This window comes from Pseudomyrmex gracilis, unplaced genomic scaffold (genome assembly GCF_002006095.1).
Source record: "Pseudomyrmex gracilis isolate BER0280 unplaced genomic scaffold, ASM200609v1 scaffold_56, whole genome shotgun sequence".
Taxonomy (NCBI): domain Eukaryota; kingdom Metazoa; phylum Arthropoda; class Insecta; order Hymenoptera; family Formicidae; genus Pseudomyrmex; species Pseudomyrmex gracilis.
In genome coordinates this window covers 344,840-366,347 of record NW_018020640.1, presented here as the reverse complement: position 1 = coordinate 366,347, position 21,508 = coordinate 344,840, and the positions used below count along the sequence as shown (strand labels likewise).

Here is a 21,508-nt window from a genome sequence, read left to right as displayed (position 1 = left end):
AAGAGAGAGAGAGGGAGAGAGAGAGAGAGAGAAAGAGAGAGAGAGGAAGAGAATAAATATCAAACATAGCAGGAAAGAAATAAAAAAAAACATGTAATTAATATTTACTAAAACACTACACAACATTAAATACCGTTCTAGTATAATGTAATTTCCGTTTAAATATTTAATATAAAAAAAACATGCAAGAGTGAAAATTAAAAATGTATTATCTTCTAAGAGGAGTAACATATATTTGTACATTATATCTTATTTAATATATATTTTTTTTTATAATTTAATATATTTTTACATACATATGAGTGCGAGCTCGCGCACAACCATTCAGAATAAAGTATAAGTTAGGGTATATATATTTAAAAAAGATTTTATTTTTTATAATTTAACTAATGTATATAATTTTACAGTTTTTAAAAGTTTCAGTTTTTGTTGCATGTTGTTACACAGCAATATCAATCTAAATTTATATATATATATATATATATATTACTTTGATCAATACATTATGAATTATACAGTACAAATTTCTATCACATTTTAGTCCCACAGTTTTTATATTTCGATTTCAAATGAAGTTTAATTAAATTTTTTTAAGCTATTTAAAATTTGAAGTTTTTTTTACAATAAAAATCGTATTACTATTATCGTACATTAGAATTTCACTATATAAATTACAGTTACTCTATGTTATATCAATCTGTTTTCCATATTTTGCGTTATTCTTTTAATAGCAATATGTGGGTATTCCTGTCGCCATAGTTTGATCTGCGAGTCGCTAATGTAGTCACAAAAACTGAGATCAAGCAATTCTAATTTAGGGCAATTCAACAAAATTCCAAAACATATTTCGGGTGTAAGAGATAGCGCGCCTAACAGATCCAACTGTTTTAAGTGTTTGCACAACGCCAGCTCCTTCAAATCGCGATCTGTGAGTCCTTGAAAAGATGCGAGGAAGACCTTTTCCAAACGCTGACAGGAAGAAAACAGCTTGTGGAGTCTCGAGCCATAACCAGTTCTATTGCTGCAAAAATAAACATATTGGTCATTAGTACTTTAAATCGCGTAAAAAAGTTTAGTTTTTTTGTAAAAATTATGAAAGAGAAACAATCTTGAATACGTTATACTTTAATATCTGAGAAAGATTACAAGAAAGAGTGTGTAATGCATACCACCAACTGAAATCCACTTCTCGTAGATTTTTACAATTGGAAAGAGCATCGATACCTTGCCACGTAAGAGTCATCGCTTTCCAAAAATCTACACTTTCCAAGTCCGGACACGAAGTTCCCAATTCAACTGCGACTTCGTCCGCATTAAAATGTTTGCGCATGCCTGCTATACTTAAATGACGCATATGCGGATTATTTTTCAATATTTTACATAAAGTTGGAGTTTCTATGGATGTTCTGTACAGATCTAAACGTTCGAGGAACTCAAGTTTGTGCAAACACGAGAAGCCTGCACCCGTTATGTTCTGACAATTACGCAAGCTCAGTTCTAAAAATAAAAACGGATACTTTTTATTATAGATTTTATTATGAGATATATATGTATATATGTATATATAAATACAAATTATTTATATAAATGTATTTATGTACCTTTCAAGTTTTTACATGTTCTTGATATTTCATGAACGACAGAGTTATCAACTGTTTCGCAGCAATTTAATCGTAAGTGCGTTAAAAGACTGCCGCAAACTTTGAGAAAATTTCTGATGTGCACAGTGGAAAACATGTCGTGATTGCCACACCACGAGAGATCCAACTGTCGCAAATATTTACATCTGGATGCCAAACAGTTTAATGCACGTGCATCAAAAGAATTCCAATACGGTTTTAAATTCAAACATGTATAGAGTAGAGCGTCCCGTGCCAAGTTATTAAAATGCTTGTTGACTCTGCACAAGCAATACAACGATTTCAAGTCCAAGTTTTTAAAAATTTTCAATATTGTTTCGTCCTGTAAGAATAAAATTTATAAAATTTTTTGGAGAAAAGGAGAAAGAAAAATTTATCTCTTAAATTTTTTTACAGGAAGCATGGAAAAACTATCACATGGTGGCTCTTTAGACTCATCCGAAGAATCTTGAATATTCTTCATAAATCTTGAAAAATCTTCCAGCAAAAATTGTTGCATACTATTACATCCTTCTCTAAAGGGCGGCACACAGTGATAAAGTTGCTCCAATACCAACTTAGATATCAGCTTGCTCTCGCGATAATTCTGTATCTTACTGCAACATTGATGCAGATATTTCTTATCAGTTTATTGTTGTGTAAATCAACAAGCTTGATGTTCACAACATCATACCTTGTGACCTTGATACAACCATGTAACATTCTCTTAAGATTGATTAAATCTTGTTTTGCACTTTTATAATCTGGTGTCAAATTATGAACATCTTCATTGAAAGTTTCTTCAGGATAAACATAATTCATTCTTTGTAAATATAACAAATCAGTTAAACTCTGTTCATGAGATTCATTTTTGACAAGAATCAATTCTGTTGTACCGATAAGCAACGCAGCATCCAGTTCGGTGTAATAGTCCAACTGGCTGTGATTGAACTCCAATCTTAACATTTTGGTTTTAAAGTTACATGATTTTAAAGGTGGTGAGAATATCCGTGGTTTTTGAGAAACAATTTGAGGTGGCCCACTCCACAACTGAAACCACTGGTCATGAAAATCTTGTGCCCAAATTCTAATCACACTTCCAGGATTATATATTTCATATATTGAGACTCTGATTGGATACACTGCTTCAGCATACTCAATATCTTTAAAAAACATAAAATAGTTGATTGGAATTTTTTAAATAAGCTTCTTGTTTCTGTCTCTGTATTTTTTATATATTCTATGCAAGATATATACCAAGATACATACCAATATAATCATGGCTCACAACATTCAGATTATTCTGTGGCATATAATCAATTGATCTTGAAGGTGATTTATCCCACCATACTCCATATGTTCTCTATAGTAAATAATAATTCAGTAAATAGTAAATAGTAAATCTAGCAAATCTTAGACATTCCGTATCTTATAATAGGATCATAATAATAAGCATGAATTATAATAAGATCAAAATAATTCTAGGAAAGAAGAATAGAATACAAAAACAGTAAATAAAAAAGACACAAAATATACCATGACAAATGCTTGAGGAAAATCTCCATATTCTGGAAACTTGCTGGGTGGTCCAGTGATATTGTGAGCAGTATAAGATATACTAATATTGTTTCCATATTGAGAACTGAAGTCATAAACATCCTTGACAAATTGTTCAATAAATGTGGCATGATAATCTTTTCCTATGGACACTCTTTCTACTTTGCCATTATGTTGATGATGATAATGTTGAGATGTCATGTCATTTGAAGGATAAGTTAAAGAGAACATATCAACAGAATATTTAATTTGCATTCCATTTATTATCTATAATTATTTTTAGATCAGATTTACTCGGTCTCAAAATATCGATAAATCTATGCTCATTTAATGCGATTGTAAAAACGAACACCTCTGGCAGAAAAAATTATCGGTCTTCGCGAAGCGAGTTATCTAACGTTAAAGTTGATAACTATTCAGGTTAGAAAACCTGTCATTCCGACAGATTGACGACGATTTTGAGAAGAAAATGGAAAGAGCAGTGACATTATCGATACACGACAAGCAATTGCTACAGTTAGTTGATGTTGCGTACCGCTAGGGAAGCCGCTTCTCTTGCGGTCCATCATTCACTAACATTACTAAAAATCTATACTTCACGTCACGTATGCTGTAGATTTCTAATACTGACTAAGTGAATATCGGAACGCAAACGAGCACATGTACATGATACAACATAACCTGTGTTTACAGAGTAATTGAATCATGTGTGTTGTTGTTTAAATAAAAAATTCCAGATAAAATACATACTTTCTTATTAATTTATTTAAGAGATGAATAAAAAAAGGAAATTTGACGAAGAGAGTGACGCCGCTCCGGCGGACATTGAGGTGAAGAGAGTTTTGTCTCGTTTTAAATCGGATACTGGCGAAGTTCTACCTGGTGGATTGTTAGACTTGCCAGTCAATGTTACCGTGGACAAACTGCAAGCAATTTGTAATGCTCTACTGCGACACGAAGAAGTTCTACCTTTAGCATTCTATGTGAATAACGTAGAAGTTACAGATGTCTTAGAGGAATGTCTCAGTAAAGACTTTAATGTTAGTGAAGATGTTGTCGAAATTGTGTATCAACTGCAAGCAGTGTTTAAAGTTAGAGCTGTCACAAGATGTACTGCATCTTTAGAAGGTTACTAACAGAGTTTTTTATTTTATACTGATACATACAAAAAATATAGAGATGTACAGACCTAATATTGAAGCCAGAGATGTTGGATAAAACATGTTTATTCAGACACATGTATCTTTGCTGATATATCTTATGTTATGTACATTTATATATCTCATAAATTTGTAAAATCTTTAACATTTTATACTTTATTTCAGAAAATGATGACATAGATGTTAAACAACACAAAGTACACAAAAACTATATTGCAGAAGGAAATTTATAATAAACTCTTTATACTTTTATAGGACACAAAGAAGCTGTTATATCAGTTGCATTTTCACCTGATGGTAAACATTTGGCTAGTGGTTCTGGAGACACAACAGTAAGATTGTGGGACATCTATACACAGACACCACATTATGTATGCAAAGGTCACAGACATTGGGTCTTGTGTATCTCATGGTCACCTTGTGGTACTAAGCTTGCTTCTGCGTGTAAAAATGGATCCATTTATTTATGGAATCCCAATACTGGTGAACAAATAGGTAGAGATTTCAAATTAATGAATAGAAGTGTTTACATATAGAAAAAAAAAAAATTAGATTTAGAAATTACAGTTTAATTCGTGTGAACTTTTTGTGCTAATTTGTTTTACACACAGGAAAAGCTTTGACCGGACATAAAATGTGGGTGACATCTCTGTGCTGGGAACCTTATCACAGAAATCCAGAATGCCAATACTTAGCAAGTTCGTCAAAAGATTGCGATATCCGAATTTGGGACACAAAGAGGGCACAGACTTGTCGCATTTTATCCGGTCATACGAAAAGTGTGACCTGTGTTAAATATGGTGGAAGTGGTCTCATTTACTCTGCTTCTCAAGACAGAACTATCAAAGTGTGGAGAGCTGAGGATGTATGTTAACTGATGAAATATTTTACTTACAATTTAGTTGAAATTATTTGCCTTTTCTTTTTTAGTGATAATATAATTTACATAGTTTTTGATTTTATCTCGTTTCGTTAATTACAGGGTGTATTATGTAGGACTTTGGAAGGTCATGCTCATTGGGTGAACACTTTGGCTTTGAATGTCGATTACGTGCTCAGGACCGGTCCTTTTCAATTAGAATTATCTGCAAATACAACGGATTCTCCAATAGAGTGTGCGAGAAAACGATACGAAGCTATAGGTGAAGAAAAACTCGTGTCTGGATCCGATGATTTCACGTTGTTCTTGTGGAAACCAGAAAAAGAAAAGAAACCCATAGGTATGTGTTGTGTAATCTTGAAATATATAATGACAGAATTATATATACCAGAAAGAGAGAGAACTAACACAATGCAAACGTATAACGCGCAATTTTTCTAGCAAGAATGACCGGTCATCAGCAACTTATCAATGACGTTAAGTTTTCACCTGATGGTCGTATAATCGCATCCGCATCTTTCGACAAATCGATCAAGTTGTGGTCTAATACTGGAACTTATATTGCCTCTTTGAGAGGTCACGTTCAAGCGGTCTATTCGGTGGCATGGAGCGCCGATTCTCGTCTTTTAGTGAGCGGCAGCGCGGATTCCACCTTAAAGGGTAAATACAATATTGGGCACAGAAAAACAAATCTTACAGTCAAAAAGTAAATAATAGTAATATTTGTTTTACAGTGTGGTGTATGAAGACCAAAAAATTAAATCAAGATCTACCGGGACACGCAGATGAAGTTTATGCTGTCGATTGGTCACCCGATGGTCTCCGAGTTGGTTCAGGCGGAAAAGACAAAGTTCTTCGTCTTTGGCAAAATTGAATTTTAACACAAATTAAAGTCATTAAAAAAAAAAACCTGTTCAAATATTTTCTTTTTTTCTTAAATAGACCTTTATTCTTGAGTCCCTTTTCAAGTGAGCGAAGTTCTAAATACATCGAGAGTCATAATTTATTTTAAAAGAATTATATATATATATATAAGAATTTTTATTTACTTGTTTAATAGAATCGCAGAGAAAGCTACAAAAGATAGCTATTTATAAAAGTTATTAATGTACGAAAAATGACAAAATATTTATAATCAATTTAAATCAGATGACATGTATACATTTTACAGCAGACCTTGTCTCTTAAGATCTTCATATGTTTTGCGATTAACCACGTTGCCGAGTGAATCTTCGAATTCTTCTTCCTGCTCCGGTTGCCAACGTTCCGCTTGTTTCTGCGCTTTGAGTTTTTCCCAAAGAGCGAGAGCGTCCTCGATCTGAGTGACGTTAGCAAAATGCGCCGTATTCGGTATACCGAGACAACGCATACCATGAGCGTGTCTCCATTCCGCGAAGTGTCTCTGAAACGCTTTCGGACCTTTATAAATAAAATTGCCGCAAATCTCGCAATTGTAACTGATATTTAAACCATGTAGTTTGTACAGCCAGTAAGGTATAGGCTTTCCATCCCATCCCAGGGGTAGATTTTTTGGATTATAAGGGACCTCATTGTCATCTTCTTCTTCGGATTCGCTAGCACTCGCTTCCGCATCGGAATCTCCTCTCTCACCTTCGGTTCTTGCTTGCTTCCTCTGTACATTTTCTTTCGTAGCCACTCGCTGACTCGATACCAGTTCAGCAAGTCTGTATACGTGAGCTTCAAGACGTGCTATTTCCTTTTGCTTCTCAGAATCTTTGTTCTTAGCTGATTTTCCTTTACGATTTTTAGCCAACAGATTGGGATCTAAAGAGGCCTCGCCTTTCGTACTAAAAAGTCTTTGTGCGCGTTCTTCTAGTGTACCTCCACATTTGAGCCCTAATGCCATTAAAGCAGACTTCAACCTATCCAAGCCGAGAGATGCTAGCTCTTCCCACGAGGAAAATGCTGATAGTTCAAGATGTGCTCCCACATGAGTGAGAGCGCTTCCGGTTTCCTTGGGCCATCCTGGAAAAGTGTTCTTCTCCCACTGAGAGTGAAAATTTTTATTGGCTTCTTCAATTTCTGCATTTATATCTAACAGAGGTCTGACTCTGCTCAGATAATCCTGCAGATATTCTAACAAGGATTCCACATATCTCTGATATTCGGCATTCTTTCTTTCTCGCGGAATATCAAATAGATGATCGAAAGTTGACAAATACGTAATGTAATCGATTTTTTCTATTCCTTTGAGATTAATATACTTTTGATAACATTCGTGAAGATCAAGATACTTTCCGTAACCCTCCTCGTCTGAAAATTCAACAAAGTTGGATAGTTCTTCGGTTGGATTTTCTCTCATCTTAGCTAACTCTTCAAATTCGACTGACATAGGTACGCTGATCTCATTTGGGTGTCGTCGATAAAATTCTTTTATGGTTTTTAAACGCGAATAGAATTCGGAGAATTCATTTGGACCAGAGAGAGCTTGAACCTAAACAATGAAAAATAATTCATATATAATTTTTGTAAAAAAAAAATGTTAAGAAACATTGAACTTGATAAGATTGTTGTTACACAACAGATATATACATATATATATATATATATGTTTATACATTTCTATAAAGAGAGAAACATATGTTTTCAATTAAACATACCTCTTCCTTTCTCTGTCCGTCTTTATCTTCGTACAATTCCTGCAAATGCGCCGTACTGTCTATATATTGGTCGAGTAACATCTTCAGGCGATGCTCTGAATTGATGTTTTCGCGATGTCCTGTTTTCTTGTGCAGCATCTCTTTTACCATTGCGTCCATCAATCGCTCTTTTTCTTCGTGATATCTTCTTTGCTGTTCCAATATTGTTTCCATTTTTGTTTCTGTGTAAGTTCAGATTTATTTGTGTGACCAGAGAGAAGCCTGTCAGAGCGGCCATGCCATTGTAGTTTCTTACGACGGTTTCAACCGCTGGTTTTTTAGCCGTATTTTCACAAAAGTGGAACTCAAAGGCCGTTTTACATTAAACGCAAGTAGCAGATCTCGTGGACCAATTGACCAATTGCAGAGTCAAATCAGCCAATCGACCAACGTGATTGATCAGTTCCACGAGACCTGCGACTTGAGTTTCATGGAGAACGGCCTTTGAGTTCCACTTTTGTGGAAATACGGCTAAAACCAGCGGTTGAAACCGTCGTAAGAAACTACAATGGCATGGCCGCTATTAAGCTCGATTTCGAGAGCCATCTGTTACATTAAAATTCAACTTTGTTCTAATTTGCGCTGCTTTATCAACTCCTAATTCCAACGATAAAAAAGCACAAATTTCATCAATTCGTAATATTTACATAACGACACAGAACCGCTTCGGCGAACAATCGAATAATAATAATATTCAAGAAGTCGACAAAAAATCGCGCTACAAAAACCAGTCAACGACGATCATAATATTCTAATTTTTTATTGCGCGCGCGCAACTCAAATCTCGCAGCATAAGTCGTCCAACCTTAACAAATTAAACAGTCGGATCTTTTTGGATTCTACTTGTTCCGGCGCGATTCTGCTGTTTTTTTTCCTTAATTCTTCACAATTACGGTTTTGACATTCTTGACGTAATTTTGACAGATACGAGACACACGGGCGATTAAAAATATTCGAGACAATGACGTTGAACATCTTGAAGTGCTGTATTTCTAAATACGGCATGCTTCAACTGAAAGAATTGTCAATTTGTTCAACATCAAGATTATATCTTTCCACTTCGGCTACAATGAATGCTAAGGTACAAATTTTTCGATAATAGGAAATAGAAAAAAATAAAAAAATAAAATAAAAACTCACGTAAAGATAAATTTACGAGTTATTTAAAAAAAAAACCATTGTTCTAGAGATAAGATTAAGCATGTTTTGATCTTTCAACATTTTTGTGTTTACGAAATTTTGGTTTTACGTAACAACAAATATATTGACGAATAAAAGAGATCAGAGGATTAAGATAACAACTTTTGTTATCTCTGTCATCACTGTATTTCATTCAAATTTTAATACATAATTCTCTTATAAAACGTCTTGCAAAAAAAGTATTTGATAACAAAATTTCTCAATAGTAATACAGAAACTTATAAAAAAGTTTTTAAACGTGTATATGTATATAAGAAATAAATATTTTAAAATTAAGATATTTTTAACTAGAGAACTATATATTTGATTTTCTATATTTTGACACTTAAATTTATTTATTTATAATATGTTTTACTTATTTATAATGTTATATTAAGAATATGTTTCCTTGAAGTGTGTTACATGTGTGTCAAAACACACATATTCACACATACACACGAGTATTCTCTGTTTGCTTATCATCTTCTAGCTGTTTGTTCCACTAAATCTTTCAATTTTTTTGTGCCAACCAGCTACATCTTACGCAATCTCAATAATGGTAGAACTTTTAACTTGAAAAATATCTGTTATATAATAACTATTGTATATAAAATACATATTTTATTATTATATATAACACATTTTTAAGTGTTAATTAGTGTAAGTAACTGTACTGTTTGTTTGTACCATATGGTACTTGTATAGGACAGCACAGGTTATAGAATTGAGAGAGACACATTTGGAGAATTAAAAGTCCCATCAGACAAGTATTATGGTGCCCAAACTCTTCGTTCAGTGATGAATTTTCCAATTGGTGATACATTTGAACGTATGCCTGTAAGAAAAGTGGCGTTATTACAAAATTGCCAATATAATATTTTTCTGCTAGCATTTTTTTTTTTGTAAAATCAAAATAATTGTTGATTATCTTTGCAGTATGGAGTAATAGTTGCTATGGGTATATTGAAGAAGGCTGCCGCAGAGATAAACAAAGAATATGGTTTGGATCCTAAGATTGCGGATGCAATTAGCAAAGCAGCAAACGACGTGATAAGTGGAAAATTATATAATGATCATTTTCCTTTGGTTATATGGCAAACTGGATCTGGTACCCAAACTAATATGAATACCAACGAGGTTAAAATTCTTTGTGTCACTTTTAACATCGCGCTTAAAAACAATTAATAGAAAATTGTTTTTTTTTCAACAAAAATTTATAAATTCTTAGGTCATTTCTAATCGCGCAATTGAAATGCTTGGTGGTGAGCTGGGCTCGAAGAAACCTGTACATCCAAACGATCATGTTAACATGTCACAGAGTAGCAACGATACATTTCCGACAGCTATGCACATAGCTGTTGCTTTAGAAATCAATAAGGTGTTACTTCCAGGTTTGGAAAGTTTGCACCTGGCATTAAAAAAAAAAGCCGAAGACTGGAAAGATATTATCAAAATCGGCAGGACACATACTCAGGATGCAGTTCCGTTAACGTTAGGCCAAGAATTCTCAGGTGTCTGTTTATATGCAAGCTAGTTAAATTTTTTAAACGGTTCTGATAGATATATAAAGATACGTATTTTGTTTTGAAGGATATGCCACACAAATCGAATATGGTATTAAAAGAGTAAAAGATACGTTACCGAGATTATATCAGATAGCTCTTGGCGGCACAGCCGTCGGGACTGGGTTAAATACGCGAAAGGGTTTCGCGGAGAAAACAGCTGCAAAAATCGCGGAACTCACTGGTTTGCCATTCGTATCCGCTCCGAATAAATTTGAAGCTCTAGCTGCGCACGACGCGATTGTTGAAGTACACGGCGCCTTCAATACGGTGGCTGTTTCTGTCATGAAGGTATTCGTATATTCATATATTCATACACTGTTTAAAAAAACTTTCTTTTAGTTTTGTTTATTTTTATCATTTGTCTTTTCTTGTAATCTGCATAGATCGCGAATGATATCAGATTCCTCGGCAGTGGGCCTAGATGCGGTTTGGGAGAACTCTCTTTACCGGAAAACGAGCCCGGAAGTTCTATTATGCCTGGAAAAGTAAATCCCACGCAGTGCGAAGCTATTACTATGGTGTGTTGTCAAGTGATGGGTAATCACGTAGCAGTAACTGTCGGTGGCAGCAACGGTCACTTTGAACTCAACGTGTTTAAACCCGTCATGGTCGCAAACACTTTAAGATCTGCGAGACTGTTGGGTGACGGTTGCGCCTCGTTCACGAAAAATTGCGTCGAGGGCATTGTTCCCAATATCGATAACATAAAGAAGATAATGAATGAAAGTCTGATGCTTGTTACAGCGCTGAATCCACATATTGGTTACGACAAGGTATTCGGATTACATTTTTTTTTAATCGAAGAGTCAAAAAAATTATTTTAAAATGCAGTTCAACTCTCTATACATATCAAATTTGTTAACATTTTGTAAGAGATCTTTATTCTTGCTTATAGGCTGCTGCAATCGCTAAACAAGCGCACAAAGAAAAACTTACACTAAAAGAATCAGCTTTGAAAAATGGTTTAACAGCGGAACAATTCGATAAGTGGGTCAGACCCGAAGAAATGCTTGGTCCTAAATAAATAAATTAATTCTTGAAGATAGGAGAGATAAAATATTTTACATCGCGTGTTGGTACTTATTTAATTTTTAAGTTTAATTCTAATATAAAGAGGTTTAATAATGAGATAATCTGATTGAGTGATATTTGTAATGTATATGACACGAAGTGTGTTCATTAAAGCTCATGTTATTCAAGTTTATAACATAAGTATCAAACTTAGTTACAAACTTTGTTGCTATGTAGTATTACCCTATCGGGAGAAGAAGTTGCTACATTTATGTATTTTAAATGAAACTATGATTTTCTCTATGATCATTAACCGCATTTTTCAGTTAGTTTTTGAGCAAATCTCGAAACCTTCTTGATAGAATTTTATTTGTTTGTGTTTAATTGTTTTGACATCACACACGCGTAATGCGCGCGCGCGTACAAGGGCGCACACATACACACGCACAAAAGAAATAGTGTTTCTCAACATTTGTTTCTTATCACATCGGAAACAGGTCAAAGGGCAGATTGTTTTTCCACGTATAACTAGCAGTAAGAAGATATAAAGCTGACTAAGTGCTAATGAAAAATAAAATGAATTTATTAAATAAAGTTCGTGTAATTTTTAATAAATTAAGTAGTCGTTGTTATAGTAGAAAAATTGGTATAATCGGAGTGCCATTTGACAAAGGACAAGTAAGTATATATAAATTTATATAAATTATATATGCTTTTATATGTAAGAGAAACAATGTAGTTATAAACTTATATATGAGTTATATAGAAAAAAGAAGGAGTAGCCCGTGGACCCGAAGTGATAAGAGCAGCGAAGTTGATACAGGAATTAACAACATTAGGTATATAAATAGCACACGATAGTTGTTGATAATAAAAGAAAAAATACAATATAAAAATTTAAATATTGTCTTTTCTCACTTTCTTGGTTTTATCATATAATGTAAATATTTCTAAATTTGTATGACATCTATTATTCTCAAAAAGATTTAGATGTACGAGATTACGGTGATATATCTTACGATGTAAAAAATACAAATGATATAAACAATATGTCATACTTGGACCACGTGGCAAGTTGTACGAGTCGGTTGTCCGAACAAATTCGACAAGTACTACAAGATGGCAGGCAAGCGTTAACGATTGGCGGTGATCACAGCTTGAGTATCGGTACTATCGATGGACACGTGAAGGTACAAAATGAGAAATATTTTTGCAGAAGAATTGATAAAATTTATTATCAAGTTTAACGACAACTTATCACAGGCAAAACAAGATGTGGCAGTAATATGGGTGGATGCTCATGCGGATTTAAATACCAACAAAACTAGTGAAAGCGGTAATGTGCATGGGATGCCAGTGGCATTGTTAACTTCAGAGCTAGCCGACTACTGGCCATATTTACCAGGCATGGACTGGCAAATGCCAATGCAAGTGTTGTAATCTCGAATATTTATGTTACAATTTATCGTTCTTTCTGACACATTAATCAATACCAGTTATTAATACAAATTATAATTTTAAATGATTTCTTTAGGCTCTCTATTAGAAATATAGCTTATATTGGTTTGAGATCTGTGGATTCCTATGAAAGATTAATAATTGAAAAATTTGGCATCACTGCTTTTGGCATGGAGGATATAGAACGCTATGGTTTGCACAAAATAATAAAGTGAAATATCGAATGTGCGCGCACTATGTGTAAATATTAAAATATTTATGTTTTTAGGTATTCACGACGTGATGCACATGGCACTCAATAAAATTGATCCTCATAGCTCGAAATCTTTGCATGTCAGTTTTGACATAGATGCATTAGATCCACTTGAGGCACCTAGCACTGGAACTCCAGGTGTGTGTAGTTGAAATTAGAATAAACAGAAAATTTTTAGTCACTCTCTTTTTTCATAAGTTACATGTACTTTTTATTTACAAATTTACAATTTATATATATTTACAAATCACAGTTCGCGGAGGATTATCTCTTAGAGAAGCGATTCATCTAATGGAAGAAATATATAGAACTCATAGACTAAGCGCTATCGATCTGGTAGAAGTTAATCCACAAATTGGTAGCGAACAAAATGTGAAAACTACTGTGGAAGCTGCTATATATATCATTCAAGCTGCTTTTGGATATACAAGACGTGGCTTGAAAGTGCCAGTAGGTGTTACAGATATGCCTTTGCAAACATTTCATTGATATATTCTTTTAAATAAATAAACAATATACCTCATGTGTTCCATAATATTGTGCGCACTGTCTTTTGTAAAAATATTTTCTATTTTTCTGAATTATATATGTTATTTAAAGCAATGATATATAGTCCTTGATTTTAAATACAATTTTTATTAACTTAACTCACATTGTCTCTAAGCACAAATGTCTTTCCGGGTATGTTATCAAATGTGACTTCAATCTTAGATACCTCAGGTGTTTTGTTTTCACGATCTAACGTTACTTCGTAATATAACGATCCCTTTGTGTTGCTACCTGTAAGCGAAACCTTGAACCAAGTGTAACTCGGTTCTTGGTCTGGGTGATGTTCATTGCCGTATCTGATGCGACCCAGTTGTAAAGGTTCTCCGAGATACGGTACAGCTTTTTTGTGCGCACGTAAAGCACTTATCGCGTTCTTAAAAGTCTCGCTTTCTCTGATATTATGTTGCACGCGAAAATGAAAAGCATAACCTGTACATCCGGTTACAAGTCCTCCTATACTTGCTATTTTCATGAGTGTGTTGGTTGATACCATCTGCAACGAAAGAAGTTCAGTACTTTTGCTTCAAAAAAGAAGTTCTGCGTTTTCTTCCAATTATTTGTTTTTTTTTTTTTTTATAATTACTTCGCAGTTATGGTTCTATGTAGGCCTACTCGGCTGGTGCATACGCCATTTTTTAAAATTATTCAACTTCATTTAAAGGCCCGTTTATGCGGGCAATGACCGTATGGCGGTAACCTAACCTACAAGTTGTTAAAGATCCGTTTATGCACTAACCGAACAGCCGAGCGTGACGTCACGCACAGAATGCGGTTCTCGCTTTATCTTGCTCCAATGACTGCGTTCTAAAATTTATCAGTACTGGAAATCTATAGCATGTGTAACGGATGTATAGATTTTACTGGCGGTGCAATATTGGAACGCGGTCAATATATGTGAGAATAAAAATGAATTAGTACCGTCGATAGAGATAAGTAAACAAAAATATGACAACCAGTTCGGAAGTTATTTCGGAGAAATGTCAAGAAGGCGCGATTCGATGCATCTTCTTCTCCGAGTTTCATCATATAGCGGGCCCAAAAATTACACTGCAAGTCAGAACAATAATATAGAGACAAAAATAATAATTACCTTGCATGTATACAATTTCCGTTTATATAAAATATATGTTATTTTACAGGTGCCTGACAATTTTATATCCAAAGACATTTTTGACAACGTCAGTGTTTACATTATACCAAAAGCACAGTTACAAAGAAGCACCATTACAATGTGAGTAAAGATCCTAAACAAGAAAGACTGAGTATATATAGAAATTTAAACTTAATTTTGTATTAATTTTTCTCTTATTTGAGTTCTTCCTTTTGTAGCACATTGAAGGATTATAAAATTTTAGGATTTCCTGTAAAAATTGATGACAAAAAGTATGCCAGAAATGCATTTTACTTCAACTTGTGTTTTGTCTTTCATGCAGATGCTCGTACTGTCCAGTATGAACCAGTAGTCAAAAAGATGTCAGATTTTTTGGTAAAGATTTTTCGTGACTTATCCTTATAGTCTTCGCGTAATAATCCTACGAAAATAATTATTGTACATTATTGTAATTGTTATATCATTGATAGATGGCTTTGGAAATAGAAAATTGCTTTTTATCTGCCTCAGATGATAAAACCAGATTAGCAGAGATGCTCGCACAAGTCATGCAGGATTTGAATCTAAATAGAATGTGCACATTAACTGGTAAATTGATTATTTATGCAAGTCTAGAGAAGAGTCACAAAACTTATATTGATTTATGTCAAAAATATAATAATTCTCTTAAGTTGTAATTTTATGATTGGAGTTAACTGTAACACTGTGATACATTTATGTCAATATAACATTTAATAGGATCGTATTTTGTTTTCATATAAATAGTGTATTAAATATATGAATAGTGTGTGTACATTTTTTAGAAGGAACAATGACGTCTCACTTAAAAGTGGTGAAATTGGCACCCGAGCCCAAACCAGTTCTTGATCATCAGGTACCAATATTCTTGGAAAACAGAGAGACGTTTCAGAGTGATCAATGGGATTTGACTACTCAGCAAGTGTTACCTTACATTGATGGTTTTAATCACGTAGCGCGTATTGCGGCTGAAGCAGATGTGGAAAATAATTTAGTCAAAAGCTGTGTTCAGAATCTTGTGTAAGAAAAAAAAATATTTAAAGAACAATAATCTATTCGTACGTGCTTTACTAACAATCTTAGTCTCTTCGTCTTATAATCAGCGAGCTATCTTGTTTTGTTTGGTTTTTTTCAGATATTACGGAATCGTGACTCTTATTCCAATATTTCAGTACAGTAATGTTTATGCTGCGACTCCGAAATTAAAACAGTTGGCAAATGACATAAAGTTACAGGAGAGATGTATAGCGTATGCTTCCAAATTATGTAAGTGTCAAATAGAGCGTGTGTTAAGAGAGTGTTAATAATATGCTTATAGTTTTATTTTTATACTTTTCTTTATGTTTATGTAATTTTATTAAGATTAGTTTTCTTCGCGTAGCTAGACAACCTGCGTATTTTAGAGATATATATCGTATGTATTCGAACATGACTCATGGCATCAGTATGAAAGATTTGTGCCAACGTCTCAATCCACAAAACTTGAGAATAAACGAGAGAAGGCTTGTACAATTCGGTTTGATCGAAGGACTTATCAGAAGAGTGTATAACGTGAGTAGTGTGAAAAAAAAATATCAAAAGTAAAGATTCTTAATAAAAATAAGACAAACAGCACTGTACGTATGTACATACGTTGATATGCAATTTTTGCAGTATCCTGTGCTTCTTCCTGGTGCGTCTTGCAGCGAAGAGGCCAAAACCAATCCCATCTATAAGTATTTTACAGGCACGTACAGTATTGATGAGATATGTTGCAATACCAATCAATCTGCTGCGCAAATCGAAGACATCATCGATCGCGATCTAAATGTTGTAGTGATATGGAAATGATATGTTTTAAATAAATTAACCAAAACAATCAGGCAAGTTTTTCTTGGAAACACATTCTTATGTTTTTAAATTTTATAGAATTTTTTTTTACATCAGATTAAGAATCTATTGTTGAATAAAACTTTTTTATTTCAGTATAATTAAATATTCTGTGACAGTATGTGTGTGTGTGTACAGACTAATAGAAGGCGAGTTTGATAAAAAGTTTATCACGTTTTTTTTCAAAAAAGATTAAGGATTTCATTCTGTGTGTATGTTAACGTGTGTATACGATGTAAGATCTTAACATAACAATATGTGTACCATTCGTCATTTTTTCAAAAAGTTGAAAATCTATTGTGTGTTCACTTCCAAATCTGATCGCATAGTTCACTAAATATTTTCAATCATCCGTTTTACTTCGTTGATGTACATATCTGGTACTTTGTGCTCTCGCATTTCTTGACATTTTCGTTCCATTGCATCCTGCAGTGTCTTCTTGCGCATCGCGATCTGCGAGCGAATCGCCAAACCTTCTTCAAACATTTTCTGTCGTTCGGCAATACGTTCTCGTTCCTTTTCATTCACCTGTAGATAAGATGCAAACTGACGTAGGACTATAACTACTGTTGGAAAATAAATGATAAATATTAACAAACAAAACAAACCTGTTTTAAGATCTCACTGCAATAAATCGAAGCTTGCCGTTGCTTTCGCTCGAGTTCCTTCTTTTCTTTGTTAAATTCCATCTGTTGCATGCGCACGATTTTCTCGAATTCTCGCCTGTCCCGCTCGATTTCAATAGCTTGCATTATTCGCTTGTTATTTATCTGCTGTTCTCTTTCATGTTGAAGAATCCTTTGGACCTCTTGTCGTTTCAAAGCTTCTTCCTTCTCTTTTTGTCTCCATTTTCGCTCCACCTCTTCTTGTATCCGAGCTGCATTAATTTCATCAATATGCGCCTGTAAATGTGTCGCTACAATTTGTTTCACATAACGTTAGTATGACATTATTTTTTTAAATAAAGAAAAACATTTGAAAATATTAATGAAACGCCATATTACACGCGCGATGTGATATTTAAAAATATATGCTGACAAAAATATTTCTAAGAAAGAAAACAGAGCAAAAAAAATGTTGAAAAAATAGTAACAGTACTAATGTTACATTATGATAATAGTTGGTATTCCTTGTCAAGCAGATATGTTTCATGTTCTGTAGATAGCGAGGCCTGACGTGGCGCTCATGGATTCATTGACCCTTGACAATAGGTACCTAACAGATAGTTCAGACACGCGAGGATATGTATGTATGTGCGTGCGCACGTGTAAATGATTGTAAAAATACAGTGTATGTATGTGTGTATAAATAATTGTAAAAATACACTTTCTTATTTTTTTAAATTATTCTATTTTTTTTTTTTTTTTTTGTAAAAAAATATCGTTTCAAAATCTAAGAAGATATTTGAATGACGTATATAATGCAAGAGATGTAAAAAGAGATGAATAATGATTTAATACCTGAAGCTCGTACGCTTGTACTGTTTGAGTCGCCACTCTGAATTTCTCACGCTCCTTTCTTAATTTCTCCAATCTCTGCTCCTCTGCTTTTTTAGCCTCTCGTTCTTCCTTCAATCGATGATAGTTTTGTATCCTGAAAAACGTATCTTCGCACGGTTAAATATAAACAAAAATAAATGTAGTTTAAAAAAAAAGTTCGATTTAAAAACCGGCGAAGTGTGTACCTCAGATCGATAATTTTGTTTTCCTCCTCCTCCATAGCTTTGAAGTACTTTAATTGTTCGTTTCCCTCCTCGAGTTCCTGCCGCACTCTGGCGTTTTCAGCTTCTTTGTTACGCAGTTTCTCTATTTCGTCCTGTTGCCAAGCTATGTTACTTAAATTAATAAGTCGACTTTCCTCCTGTTTTCTCTCGAACTCGAGAATTCGATGTTCTTCATTTTCGATTATCTGTTCTTTCAGAATCTTCGCGAATTGCAATCTCTTAGCCACCTGTTCCTGTTCCTTTCGCAACTCTTCCTTGATCTTCCATCTTCTCTCGTTTTCCATCATGTCGTTCAAACGTTTTTCCTCCTCGAGAAGTTCTCGTTCAATCAACTTTTTCTCAGCGATCTACAAAAACGATGTAGAAGAAAATTGAATTTTATATAAAGAGTAGAATAAGAAGTAAAATTTATTCAACAAAATAGATCAATTAACGCCTTGAATATATATTTTTACACACACACACACTATATATATATATATATATTATATAAATATATAATAAACTGATAGAACTACAGAAAATCGGCCGTTACTTGGGCATCGCGAATTGCGCGGCATTTGGCTTCCAGAATAATACGATTGCATTTTTTTATCTCCTCCTCCTGTTCCATACGCAAGTTGTTTGCTCGCTCAAGGAAATGCATCGTTCTTTTACGAGCTTCCTCCTCGATCTCTCTCGTTTTAGGATCTTTCTCACGGCCTTTTTTAAGATCCATTTGACGAATTGCCTCTTTTCGCTCCATACTTTCTTTTGTAAGTCTCTCCCTCTCCTTTTCCACAGTTTCCAGAGCCTCTTGTTTCTCTGCCTTCGACATCGTGCGACTGCGATCCTTCAAACACTCGTATTCCTTTCTCGTCATGATTTTTGGACAAACTCCAGACTCCTTCGAGGGAATCAAGTATTTTCTTTTACTCGAAGTACCGGTCGTGCTTCTTATCTTCTCAATCTGCAAGATTTATTGACAACTTTTTTTTTTTTTACAAAATGCGGAGCGCTGTTACGCGTGTGATCTAACAATTTTATTATTCGTAATTTATATTAATTTTTATTAATTTTATAATTGTTTTTAATTAATTTATAATTTATATTTTATCTGTTTTGTTTTTACAGTTACACTATACCTCTTTGCTTTCACACGCGCTGCTTCTTCTCAAATGAATCGGCCTGTCGTCGAGCACGCGGTCGCAAACTGACGGCGGATGAATTGCGTACACGCTCCCCGATGGATATTTGGAATTGCCTCGATATTCGAAGTTACCTGATTTCACTTTGCGCACCAAGGTCTTGGTCGACATGATTATCGCGTGTACTGTAATCACTTTTTTTTTCAAAAAACGTTATCCAAATGACAGTTCCGTGTGGCACCTCACGTACCGAACACGTTTCTTCGCAAAAACGCCGTCGATTTTTCGCGACGTCCACGAAGCCGAATATTCGGAATTCATATATACACATAGAAGTACATTGATAATGATTACGGCTCTTGATACGAATAGCGAAGTGAGAAAAGTGGACGTAACCTGATAGGAGCGACCGCAGCGAGATACTGCCGTTAACTGTCGGGTAACCGTTCCTTTGTTTGTTCGATATATACCCATAGAAAGAATTAAACGAGAATACACACAGACCGCCGATCGTATTACGAGGATCGTGTTTCGCACGACTGCGAGCGAGAAGCGCGATAATGGAGAATACCACGGTTGACAACGAAAATTTAAAAAACAAGAGTATTCGTTCAAAGAGATAAATTATTTTTATTAAAAACAATATGAAGATCAATATATATTACACAAATTATTTACATGTTATATAAATCATTCATTTTAATTACTCTTGCGAAGTAATTTAATATTTTTAAGTAAAATATATTAACAGAGAGAGAAAGTTGTTAGTTTGCATTAGAAGAAATTGAATTTTAAAAATTACGTTGTTTTACAGTTTTGATCAATTAGAAAATATCTATGTTCATATACACGGTCTCAAAAAAAGTGCTGTATAAAGTTACATTGCAACTTTGTTAATAACACCAATCGCCGTCCGCGATACGCGCAACTCACCCCTTGCACTTGACCTTCCCTGTCATCAGTTGCCATGAGAACATAATTCGTATCCATACGACAAAGACATTCAACTTACATTGTTTATTCCCCTTTCACATGTACAATTTTATTTCTCATAACGCGTACGCTATGTGAATCATTACCGTGTGCTTTTTTATTCTTTATGCTCTTCTCTTTTTTTTTTTTTTTTTCCAAAACTCGTATTATAAAGCAAACATGCTGGAAATCCCCCCCGAGGGTACGTATTTGTGTGTGGAATAATTAAAGCCTAATAACACTTAAGGAAATAGCACACAGATTGGTTTAATAATTGCCTATTAGATTATCTAAGAATTTTTATTCTTTTCATAACGCGCGTGTAAAGGTTTTGCGCGAATGATCAAAAGTCTCTCCAAACAACGGAGTAAATTCAAGACGAAAGACAATCGATCGCCGTGCGTATGGGCGTACTTTACATGCGCTAAAGTTATATTTAGTTCTCGAACTAAGTAAATGTAAGTTCTTTGAAATAAGGACAACTTCTTTATTGAACTTGGAGAAAGATCGGACTACGTGTGCGTCATAATTTGACACCGCCACATTAAATATGCCGCAAAAAATGCTTTTTTCATTTTAACAAAATCGATTGTGGTTTCGAACATGTCACAACGTATAAACGTCACTTTTTAATACTCACATGTTTCGTTCGCAAACAAATGTTGGATAAAAAATCCTAAATTAAAAATATCGTTACTTTTGTTAAACAAAAAATATCTATCAAATGTGAGAAAAATTTTATTCATTGAGAAAACACATAGTGGAACAAGTAATAAATGCGATATTGTTCGTTCAAT

At 34.1% G+C, this 21,508-nt stretch overlaps 8 protein-coding genes across 13 annotated transcripts; 4 read left to right on the top strand and 4 right to left on the bottom strand.

Moving 5' to 3' along the window:
- Nucleotides 1-450: 450 nt before the first annotated feature.
- On the bottom strand, nt 451-3,804 carry LOC109853865 (F-box/LRR-repeat protein 4). 2 transcript variants are annotated; one of them, XM_020426401.1, is made up of 8 exons: nt 3,156-3,804; nt 2,889-2,982; nt 2,516-2,782; nt 2,314-2,419; nt 2,035-2,236; nt 1,602-1,962; nt 1,170-1,497; nt 451-1,021 (listed from the first exon to the last, which is right to left on the bottom strand). In XM_020426401.1, the coding sequence occupies exons 1-8, from the start codon at nt 3,429-3,431 to the stop codon at nt 688-690; spliced, it is 1,968 nt and encodes a 655-aa protein (XP_020281990.1). In that variant the 5' UTR covers nt 3,432-3,804; the 3' UTR covers nt 451-687. The 2 variants fall into 2 exon arrangements, with proteins under 2 accessions (XP_020281990.1, XP_020281989.1); XM_020426400.1 differs by having other exon boundaries at nt 452-1,021; nt 2,314-2,782.
- A 61-nt stretch (nt 3,805-3,865) lies between these two features.
- LOC109853867 (notchless protein homolog 1) lies at nt 3,866-6,118 on the top strand. The gene is made up of 6 exons (XM_020426404.1): nt 3,866-4,304; nt 4,592-4,831; nt 4,948-5,201; nt 5,319-5,556; nt 5,658-5,876; nt 5,951-6,118. The coding sequence occupies exons 1-6, from the start codon at nt 3,950-3,952 to the stop codon at nt 6,088-6,090; spliced, it is 1,446 nt and encodes a 481-aa protein (XP_020281993.1). The 5' UTR covers nt 3,866-3,949; the 3' UTR covers nt 6,091-6,118.
- Nucleotides 6,119-6,262: 144 nt separating this feature from the next.
- LOC109853866 (splicing factor 3A subunit 3) lies at nt 6,263-8,142 on the bottom strand. Its single transcript, XM_020426403.1, has 2 exons — nt 7,838-8,142; nt 6,263-7,671 (listed from the first exon to the last, which is right to left on the bottom strand). Exons 1-2 carry the CDS (start codon nt 8,048-8,050, stop codon nt 6,382-6,384), a joined length of 1,503 nt encoding a protein of 500 aa, XP_020281992.1. The 5' UTR covers nt 8,051-8,142; the 3' UTR covers nt 6,263-6,381.
- Nucleotides 8,143-8,486: 344 nt separating this feature from the next.
- LOC109853898 (fumarate hydratase, mitochondrial-like) lies at nt 8,487-11,823 on the top strand. Of its 2 annotated transcripts, none has more exons than XM_020426455.1 (7): nt 8,487-8,957; nt 9,761-9,892; nt 9,992-10,192; nt 10,284-10,566; nt 10,646-10,908; nt 11,004-11,393; nt 11,516-11,823. In XM_020426455.1, the coding sequence occupies exons 1-7, from the start codon at nt 8,838-8,840 to the stop codon at nt 11,642-11,644; spliced, it is 1,518 nt and encodes a 505-aa protein (XP_020282044.1). In that variant the 5' UTR covers nt 8,487-8,837; the 3' UTR covers nt 11,645-11,823. The 2 variants fall into 2 exon arrangements, with proteins under 2 accessions (XP_020282044.1, XP_020282047.1); XM_020426458.1 differs by lacking the exon at nt 8,487-8,957 and adding an exon at nt 9,419-9,614.
- Nucleotides 11,824-11,945: 122 nt separating this feature from the next.
- On the top strand, nt 11,946-13,980 carry LOC109853900 (arginase-1). Its single transcript, XM_020426463.1, has 7 exons — nt 11,946-12,309; nt 12,398-12,470; nt 12,616-12,821; nt 12,895-13,058; nt 13,166-13,281; nt 13,358-13,480; nt 13,596-13,980. Exons 1-7 carry the CDS (start codon nt 12,196-12,198, stop codon nt 13,829-13,831), a joined length of 1,032 nt encoding a protein of 343 aa, XP_020282052.1. The 5' UTR covers nt 11,946-12,195; the 3' UTR covers nt 13,832-13,980.
- Nucleotides 13,981-13,985: 5 nt separating this feature from the next.
- Nucleotides 13,986-14,384, bottom strand: LOC109853923. Its single transcript, XM_020426494.1, has one exon. The coding sequence runs from the start codon at nt 14,382-14,384 to the stop codon at nt 13,986-13,988; it is 399 nt and encodes a 132-aa protein (XP_020282083.1).
- A 90-nt stretch (nt 14,385-14,474) lies between these two features.
- On the top strand, nt 14,475-16,875 carry LOC109853899 (nitrogen permease regulator 2-like protein). Of its 4 annotated transcripts, none has more exons than XM_020426462.1 (8): nt 14,475-14,940; nt 15,031-15,122; nt 15,325-15,377; nt 15,473-15,590; nt 15,788-16,040; nt 16,156-16,286; nt 16,402-16,571; nt 16,674-16,875. In XM_020426462.1, exons 1-8 carry the CDS (start codon nt 14,837-14,839, stop codon nt 16,848-16,850), a joined length of 1,098 nt encoding a protein of 365 aa, XP_020282051.1. In that variant the 5' UTR covers nt 14,475-14,836; the 3' UTR covers nt 16,851-16,875. The 4 variants fall into 4 exon arrangements, with proteins under 4 accessions (XP_020282051.1, XP_020282050.1, XP_020282049.1 ...); XM_020426461.1 differs by having other exon boundaries at nt 15,221-15,377; XM_020426460.1 differs by having other exon boundaries at nt 14,475-14,944; nt 15,221-15,377; nt 15,806-16,040.
- Nucleotides 16,876-17,012: 137 nt separating this feature from the next.
- Nucleotides 17,013-20,381, bottom strand: LOC109853897 (cilia- and flagella-associated protein 45-like). Its single transcript, XM_020426454.1, has 6 exons — nt 19,737-20,381; nt 19,148-19,561; nt 18,574-18,959; nt 18,350-18,482; nt 17,498-17,791; nt 17,013-17,417 (listed from the first exon to the last, which is right to left on the bottom strand). Exons 1-6 carry the CDS (start codon nt 19,908-19,910, stop codon nt 17,223-17,225), a joined length of 1,596 nt encoding a protein of 531 aa, XP_020282043.1. The 5' UTR covers nt 19,911-20,381; the 3' UTR covers nt 17,013-17,222.
- Nucleotides 20,382-21,508: the final 1,127 nt, after the last annotated feature.